Source organism: Rutidosis leptorrhynchoides, chromosome 7 (genome assembly GCF_046630445.1).
Source record: "Rutidosis leptorrhynchoides isolate AG116_Rl617_1_P2 chromosome 7, CSIRO_AGI_Rlap_v1, whole genome shotgun sequence".
Lineage (NCBI taxonomy): Eukaryota > Viridiplantae > Streptophyta > Magnoliopsida > Asterales > Asteraceae > Rutidosis > Rutidosis leptorrhynchoides.
This window is the reverse complement of record NC_092339.1, coordinates 132,525,446-132,535,153: the sequence shown is the minus strand read 5'-3', so window position 1 is coordinate 132,535,153 and position 9,708 is coordinate 132,525,446. Positions and strand designations below refer to the sequence as shown.

The 9,708-nt window shown below is 36.3% G+C and overlaps 2 protein-coding genes across 2 annotated transcripts; one reads left to right on the top strand and one right to left on the bottom strand.

The window, feature by feature from the left end:
• The first annotated feature begins 1,247 nt into the window (after nucleotides 1-1,247).
• On the top strand, nucleotides 1,248-3,486 carry LOC139857009 (putative pectinesterase/pectinesterase inhibitor 24). The gene is made up of 2 exons (XM_071845718.1): nucleotides 1,248-2,232; nucleotides 2,810-3,486. Exons 1-2 carry the CDS (start codon nucleotides 1,248-1,250, stop codon nucleotides 3,484-3,486), a joined length of 1,662 nt encoding a protein of 553 aa, XP_071701819.1.
• Nucleotides 3,487-8,470: 4,984 nt separating this feature from the next.
• On the bottom strand, nucleotides 8,471-9,388 carry LOC139859614 (uncharacterized mitochondrial protein AtMg00810-like). The gene is made up of 2 exons (XM_071848392.1): nucleotides 8,634-9,388; nucleotides 8,471-8,576 (listed from the first exon to the last, which is right to left on the bottom strand). Exons 1-2 carry the CDS (start codon nucleotides 9,386-9,388, stop codon nucleotides 8,471-8,473), a joined length of 861 nt encoding a protein of 286 aa, XP_071704493.1.
• Nucleotides 9,389-9,708: the final 320 nt, after the last annotated feature.

Genomic DNA, 9,708 nt, shown 5'->3' with positions numbered 1-9,708 from the left:
AAATTGAATAACCATTTTGACTTTTCAATCCCCATTGTTTTCAAGCAATAAATATTTATATTTATAGATGTACCATTTGGCACTAAAAACATTTGTAGTTTGGTGATCAGGCATGTTGTTATGCTCCCGGTCGTCACATGTTCGAGCCTAGGCAGTTGTTTTTTTGGCAGTTGTTTTTTTTTTCCTTTTTTTTCCCACGCCGCTGCAATGCGCGGTAACCTAAATTCTTGTTAAAGTCAATAAAATCAACATAAAAGTAGATTAATCAAATTTAACCCACAACTATTACGCAAGCTACATATATATTTTTTAACATATTCAAGTAGCTCCGAGTAATGGTCTCAAACTAATAGCGATTTATACAATCTATTTTTCAAAAGAAGTTACTTTAATTCGTTCAATTTTTTCTTTTCTTTTTTTCTATGAAGATTATATAATCGAGTTTCGGTGATGATAAATTCAAATTATTGTACATTAGTTGTATGCGTTGTTTAGTATAGATGTATACATGTGTTGTTCAGTATACATGTATTAACTCTCGCGGGATCCCTATTACGACGCTCAAAAACAAATTGCAACAAAAGAGGAAGAAAAAATTGCTCAAAGGTGCCGAGATGAAGGAATTCGGTTTTTTATTCAAAATATTTGAGCTCGTTGGTTTCGGCATCGTGAGTACTAGTGTCTTTGTTTAATTTGTTTATAGCGTTGGGTTTTATCCGGTTTGTACTTAACTAGTTATCGCAAACTTTTTAGGTTTTTGGTTCAGGTTGTTCAAGATGAGACCCAATACAGATTGTTTGTTAGTTTACCGCTTTCTAGGTACGAGTGTCATCGGAGTTTTTCGTTGTATCTTTTGTTGAAGATGTTTTAATGTTCCGTTTTTATAAACGTTTTCGTTATTTTGAAAAAAAATGTATACGCTACAAATTTTTAATACACAATATAATGATCCATTTATCAAAAAGTTGGATAGATTTATCACTGCCAATCTTGTGAAAAATGTGTAGAAGTCAACTGCCGTCTCTTTGACCTATTTTTAATGTCATAAAATGATAAAACTCGCATTCATGTTCATGGGAACCACTCACCATGTCTAAATATAGTATCTGTGTCTCCCAATATGCTTCGCACGTATCTAACATTTTTCTTCTAATTTTCCTGTATAAATCACCCACAATATCAACTCTTACATAAACAACAAAACCATCTCACTTACAATTAAGGAAGAATTCATAAAGAAAAAAACAATGAATTCTTCCAACTCCTATGGGAAAGTCGACATGGCTGATCAAATGCGGCTCGAAGCTCGTCGAAAAACCAAAAGAAGAATCGCTACTGTCGCAATATCATCTCTCATTCTCGTCATCGTTGTAGTTTCAGCCGTTGTAGGAACAACAACAACGCGTAACAAAGACCACAACAATAACGATAATCCATCACAATCTCAATCGGCTTTAGCTTCCGTTAAAGCTGTTTGTGATACTACATTGTATCCTGACACGTGTTACACTTCTCTAGCTCCTCATGTTAACTCAACACATTTTCAGCCTGACGAGTTACTTAAATTCGCTATTGTAGTTGCAATAAACGAGCTAACGAAAGTGTCCACTCATGTGGATCTTAAAAACTGCAGTGAGTTATTGGATCTTGCACTTGATCATTTGAATGACACATTGTCATCAGCAAGTAATGTTGATTTGAAATCATTAGGTTCTCTTTTTGATGATCTGATGACGTGGCTAAGTACAGCTGGCACGTTCCAACAAACTTGCATTGACATGGTTAATGAAAACGTTTCAACTTTACTTAAAACATCAGCCGAGTTAACTAGTAACAGTCTTGCAATTGTCAAGGGGTTTTCAAGTGTTACAAGCTCTTATAATAAAAAAAGAAAATTATTGAGCTTATCGGGAACCGATGAAATGCCTGAATGGTTATCGAGTAAAGACCGTAAACTTTTGCAATCTCCCGCAGGAATTAAAGCAGATGCGGTGGTGGCTAAGGACGGTAGTGGCAAATACAAGAAAATTTCTGATGCTTTAAAGGATGTTCCTTCAAAGAGCAAGAAACGATTTGTGATTTATGTTAAGAAAGGAGTTTATAATGAGAATGTGAGGGTTGAAAAATCCATGACGAATGTTATGATCATTGGTGACGGTATGGATTCAACGATCGTGTCAGCAGCTTTAAATGTCATCGATGGGACTCCAACTTTTCAATCAGCAACTTTCTGTAAGTACTCTGTTTTACAAACAAAAAATCACGCCTATAACCCATCTCCCTTTTATAAAAACCATCACAAGATAGTCACAAGAGGTTATATGTTCAAACCTTACTAGTGGCATATTATGGGGTGGCATCGAAAAAGGGTCAAAAACGGTCACGTGATTATCTGGTTAAACTGTGTACGTCTGAGCAAACATAATCGCCTTCTCGGTAGCCAGGAACTACCAGTTTTAGATGTACTATATATATCGCTTCCGATGAAACTCGACTGGTTGAATCCACAACGTAATTGTTTAACGGGTCCCTCACACTACTATTCCACTTGCCTCTTGGCACACTAACTAGAAATTGTAGCCCCCATTTTACTCGGGAAAAGCAAGGGAGAATTATAAAAAACAATAATAAGTACTAAGAAAGTATAAAATCCAAAAAATAACCAAAATACCCCTACATATGTAACTTTGAATGTTACTGTTCACAAGGGGTGTTTCAGTGGTTTGAGGTGGTTCAGAATTAGTATAGTGGATAATAATAAGTACTAAACGATACAAAACAGTTTCTCACTAATTTTTTGTTAATGCAGCCGTGTTTGGCCAAGGATTCATAGCCCGCGATATTGGGTTCCGCAACACTGCTGGTGCAGCAAAGCATCAGGCAGTTGCACTAATGTCGAACTCAGACCAGTCAATTTTCTATCGTTGTCGTATTGATGCTTTCCAAGACAGTCTTTACTGTCATGCGAACCGTCAGTTTTATAGAGAATGCAACATCTACGGTACAGTCGATTTCATTTTCGGAAATTCAGCTGCCGTTTTCCAAAACTGTAAAATTCTTCCTAGACGACCAATGACCGGTCAACAAGTCACAATCACAGCACAAGGAAAATTTGATCCTAATCAAAACACTGGCATTTCAATTCAAAACTGCACCATTTCACCATTCGGGAATTTGAACGATGTTCAGTCGTATTTAGGGCGTCCATGGAAGGATTATTCGACTACAGTTTATCTTAACAATAACATGGGAGGATTTATTAGTCCAAAAGGATGGCTTCCATGGATCGGTACTACGGCTCCCAGCACAATTTTCTATGCAGAGTACGGTAACTACGGTGCAGGTGCGTCGACAAAGAATAGAGTAAAATGGAAAGGACTGCATTACTTAAACAGTAATCAAGCGAGTAAGTTCACGGTTTCGCCTTTTATTCAGGGGGGTAAATGGATTAAAGCTGCTGGTGTTCCTTACAAATCCGGACTCTGATTGGCAACTTGTTGAACCTTGAACCGATATTTCCGAATCTTTATTATGATACCTTGTACGATTTCATTTGTTATTCACATTCATTTTGTAAGTGATTATATGTTTGTTTTAATTTTTATAATGTGTAATTAACACAAAACAAATTCAATATACAACTTAAAGGTGATTATTGGTTACTGTAATATGTTTATGTATTACTATGCTAATAGGCATAGCTTGAATATTAGCAAAAGTGTGAGCATCATATATAATAAGAATCCAAACCGGCCTAGCCCGAAATTTGATGAAACCGGTCGGATAGACTAGAATATGTAGAGCGGTTGTTTGTGGTTGTTTGTTGCCTTTGAACCCACACTCAAAGCCACCCGCATATATATATTATTTATACAAGTGGATTATTAATTAATTTGAGACATTTCAAAATGATAAAAGATATGACTATTTCAGATTGAGACGGAAGAAGTACATAGTTAGCTAGTACTCCGTATTATATTATAATTATGCCTATTTATTCTAAATTATGAAACATGACAGTGATGTACAAGAAAAACAAAACCAAATAACATAACAAGAAGTTGCTTCCTATCCAATCCTCAAGGGATTTCTATTTGGGACAATTTCTTAATTTCATCTAATTTAATTTGGGAAAGTTTCTTAATTTTATCCATTCGCTTAGATAACCTACTAAGATCTGCACTTAGAGTTCGTTCCTGGTGCTTTCCAAGGTTCTCAACCGTTGTCCTTAAAGTCTTCTCCTGCTCCAATTGGAGCTCCTCCATCCTAGTCAGCATTTCTAATATGCTCTCCCCTACACATTCTTCGGGTTCTTCTTCATCTGGCTTAGAAATAACATTTGCTTTGACATAGTGACTATAATGAATGAAACACCTCAAAGATTTTACCTCTTTTATCCCCTTGTCAATTTCCCGCCTCAAGTGATGGGCTATTAACGTGATGGGCTATTAACGTGACTATAATGAGTATACAATATATATTAAAAAGTTGACATAACTTTGACCAACCTTGACTTTGACTGACGTTGACCTGACTTTTTAGCATTGAGTGACTAATTAGACGTTATAATCACCAAACAGACTAGTCTGGCGAGATGGCCGCCATTTACAACACCGATTCAATCTGACTATAAAAGCTATATCATATCATAAATCATTATAGCGATAATCTAACTTATCAAATAGGACAAATCAGTCAAATATATTTTGGGCAAATATTTAGCCATTCGGACAACTTTCTTTTACATGTACTTTTTATTGACCCATTAACATGACCCGTTAACAAACTCATTAGCAAATAGCAAATGTCCTAACGGTTATTTGAGTCGATATAGACATGTACCTCAAGCTTATATCCAGAGAATGCACCAGGAAGCTGTTCCGCCATAATTTCCATGGCAGCCAAAAACGCCACAACCTGAACAAACAAAACAAGCCACCATTTGACTTAAGAAACATCTAATTAAATTACTTAAATTAAACAACTAAGCTTTATCTATTTAATTAAAAAATATCATAAAAAGTGTCACATGTTTTCCCATTTGTGGAGAAATAACAGCATAAAGATTCGAGTCTTGCACAGTTTTTTACAAAAGATCCCTGTCTCCACCAGTCGTTCCCATCACAAAAGGCACCCCGCTTTTGCAAATATAAGACCCTTTTTAATGGTGAAGGGCTTGATGGGGGTGATGGGGTTTTTGTGGGTATAGTGCTGGGTTGGCAAATGTGATGGGGTGATGGCGTGATGGAGTTTGTAGTGGTGGGCGTGATGCTTATGTGATAAGTTAAATTGGTCCCACATTTTTATTAGTTTTTCTTTTTGTTTGATTAAATTTGATGTACAAAAAATCATTTTTTTTATAAAAATATAACATATATAAAATTAATAATGGTTTATATTAATAAAAACACACTTTAATTAATAAAATTAAACGATTACAATTTATTAAAGTCCTAAAAAAAACTACTTTATTAAAGAAATCCTAAAATTACACCATTACTTTATTAAATTACTAGAAATTAAAACTACTCGGCATCGTCCTCGTCGTCATCGTCGCTTGAAAGATATTCTTTGTAACGCTCGGCCATCTTTTTCTTGAACTTCAAAGCTTTTTTCCTTTCTTTCGGGTCGGGGATTTCGTTAACGTCAAGTTTAAATAATTTTGTGACACACTCGAGTGCCGACCTCATTCGTTCTTCCTCAACTATACGATCAATACCCTTGCTTCGTTTCTCCAATTCTTTATCATTTTTCTCTTCCTACCAAGAAGACAACTCGTCAAATCTTGAAGAATTCGTACCACGTGAAGAGTTCGTACCCGGTGATGATGTACCTGCATCAGACGAAACCGATTTTCTCGCAGCCTTCTTAGCTCGTTCTCTTCCCATAGGACGTTGAATCGCATCCTCTCCAAAAAGCTCCTGAAGGTTGTCTAAACGATCTTCCCCGAGATTAACTATTTGGTTTTCGCGAACTTCATCTTCGATATCATCATCTATTACAAGTTGTCCCTTTCTCCTGCGCACACCACTACCACCAATTGCAGGTGGTGAATACCACTTAGGCATTGTTTTCAAAAACTCCCAAACATCCTTGTAAGTCCACGACTTCGATGCCCGATTTTGATATCTTTCCACCGTAATGTTATATAAGTCTTGCTCGACACGACCGCTACGTCTTGGGTTATGTTCTTCTTCATTATATAAGGCCGTGAAATCTTTGCACGCCTTATCCATATGTCGCCATTTTTCACTTAATTGGTCGTCATTTCTTAAATACCCAAAATCGTTATCATTAAATTTATTTCGTACTCTCGTCCAAAAAGCTGTGTTTCATTGCGAGTTATCGTGAACCCCATCTTCCGAGCAATCGATCCAACACTTAGCCAACCAAATTTCTTCGGGAGAAGTCCACAATTTTTTGTGTTGTGGTTCTTTTGCTTGTTCCTTTCCTTTTCTTTTATGACTTGCCCGAACCCGGACATTTGGTTCTTGATCCTCGCCACGAATTTCTTCTACTTCTTCGTTATTTAGAGGTGTGAACGTTTGTTGTGTTTGTGTCCATGGTTGGGTATTTGGTAGTTGGAATGGCACCATATTAGGTTGTGAGAAATGCGAAAATTGTGATGGATATTGTTGTTGAAATGGTTGGTTAAATGGTTGGCGGTATTGTTGTTGATAATTGTGATGCATTTGTTGTGAATTTAGAAATTGTGAGAAAGCTCGAATTATTGAAATCGTTAAGAAGATTGTGTTGAGACATATTGCCAACTGGTCGAGGACCTCGAACATTTTGCGGGGAATTTGAGCTTGAACCGGGCAAATTCGGCGAGCCGAAATTGTAGAGGTTACCGGAACTGGACTCGTTTGGATCTTGATGTTGAGACATTTTTTGGGATTTTGAGAATTGTTTAAATTTGTAGAGAGTTGGGATGATTTAAAATGAGAGTGTGTATATAATTATGAGAAGTGTAGTATATATATAGAGATGTAGGAATATAAAAAAAAAAAAAAAAAAAAAAAAAAAGTCAAACGGCTCTTCTCCACGTAAACCTGCACCACCAGTCCACGTGTTCCATCATCATTCGCTGCTCGACACCATCACAGACCGTGATGCATTCATCACGCCGGAAAAAAAAAACCGATCGCGCCCCATAGAGGCGCTATGGGGGCGCGATGGTGGCCATTTTGGGTCGATCACGCTCCATTAATGGGGTCTAATCCCGCATTATCTACATAAAAAATAATAACAATTTAAATAATCCAATATGCTACGTAGTAATTAATATTTTATAATAATAAGGCATATCTTTATCAATTAACTGTAACTTTACCCTTTACAGCATTAGGTACGGTAAAATCAATTACAATCAAATTGGGATACTTTTTTTTTTTAACAGATGCTAAAGTAGTCTCTCGATTAGAAGGACCGTGCACGTAATTATCTTTCCCTCCAACGTTAACCGTTTTTTCCAGCATCTCGTTGAAAAAAAAAAAAATATATATCTTAAAATATCTATACATATTAATAATCAAATGGTGGAACGTTAAGAAGTGTGTAATGTAGTACCATTATTGGAACAGTAGCATTGTTTACACGAACCAAATGTTTATCATCAACGGACTTAATCGGTGTGTTTAGTGTAGCTGATATCGAAAATGAACAAACTTTGTTTTCTAGTATTAAAACTTGTATATTTTGATGGTAGACGAGATTGAGATTCCGTTGTTTTCCAATTAGATTCACTGTACTTCGAGAACAAAAGTCATTTCGTTTATCTTCAGAAAACTGTAGATACAAAATCAAATATATGTGTAAAATTTGTTTTGATGTGCGGAAATGAAGACCGGGAATGAAAAAAATGGTACACAGCTGTTTGGTAAATTTGTTATTGTTAGTACTCTTTTAGACCCAACTATGAGGGTTAAATGACTCGCACTAGCACGGAATTTTGTTAGTTTTACTAGTGATGAACATAGTTGTGAGGAAAAGTTGTTTTCCGTGTGTTGTGAGTTCTTTGTCAAGTGAGATGGTAAAATTCTAGTAGTAGTACGAATCAGAGTTTTCTCGCAATATATATTTTTTACTTGTACGGTGAGAGCTACGAGTGAGTTGCCAAGTGCCTCTTATAAAGCTGGTCTACCACAAGATCATGAATGAGAAGTGTTCGTGAAATAAGGATGGATCAGTTAACTATGTGTTGTTATTGTTTGCTCTAACAATACTAATATTACTGGAATTGCTTAATCTTTATTCAATGATACCATAGGCTATATATAGCCGATACAAAGCTGGAAACTAAAAAACGTGCCAGTCCTATAATTGTGGATCATGGCTTACAATCAGGAATACCAATTCAAATAACAACTAAGACTTAAAGCTCCTAAAGACTCGGACAAATAACAACTTATTCAACATATGAAAAACGTATTCAACAAACCCTCCCTTGAACTTTGTTATCCAAAAACAACTAGTTCAATTCTGATGCAGCTTTCACTCCCATTCCTTTGCGCAGACCTTGAAAACTATCTAGTTTGAGAGCTTTAGTCATTATATCAGCTAACTGTTTCTCAATTCTACATTAGTCCAATTTCACGATACCTTCTTTGGTTAAATCACGTAAGAAGTGATACCTTACTCGTATATGTTTCGTTCGACCATGGAAGACAGAATTCTTTGAGAACTTAATCGTTGACGTGTTGTCACACATATTCGTCACACATTCTTCTTGATCTTGCCCAATTTCTTTCAACACTTTCTTCATCCAAATGGCTTGACAAGCACAACCAACAGCAGCTACATACTCTGCTTCCGTAGATGAAAGAGTAACTATAGGTTGTTTCCTTGATGACCATGCTACGGCACCTTCACCCATCATGAATACATACTCGGATGTGCTCTTACTATCTTCCTGATCTCCGGTGTAGTCACTATCTGCGTATCCTATCAATTCGCTACTGCTACCTCTTTTATAAAACACACCATAGTCCATTGTTGCTTTGATGTAGCGAAGTATTCTTTTTGCGACTGAAAAATGTAGCTGAGTAGGTGATGACATAAAACGACTAATTAAACTAACCGCAAACATAATATCAGGCCGAGTGGCTGATAAGTACATTAGACTGCCAACAATTTGCTTAAATTGTGTAGAATCAATTTTAAGCCCATCTTCATCTTTGACTACTTTAAAGCCTACTGTTAATGGATTATGCACTACATTAACATCCATCATCCCAAAACGATCCAGAATTTCACTAGCATACTTGCGTTGACATATGAAAATCCCATCTACTCGTTGTAACACTTCAATGCCTAAGAAAAATTTCATTTCTCCAAGGTCTGTCATATCAAATTCTAACTTCATGGAGCTTTTAAACTTGGTTAGCATAATTTCACAATTGCTAGTAAAAAGGAGATCGTCCACATAAATACTAACCATAATAAAATTGCCTCCTTCCCTTTTTACAAAAAGTGTCTGCTCACTTGGACTAGCAACGAAACCTTTTTTTAATGAAATACGCCTCGATTCGACTGAACCAAGCCCTTGGCGCTTGCTTTAGCCCGTACAATGCTTTTCATAACTTGTACACCTTCTGTTCGCTACCCTTCTTAATATATCCTTGTGGCTGATCCACGTACACATCTTCTTCCAAGTCGCCATGTAAGAAAGCAGACTTCACATCAAGTTGATATATCTTCCAACCTTTT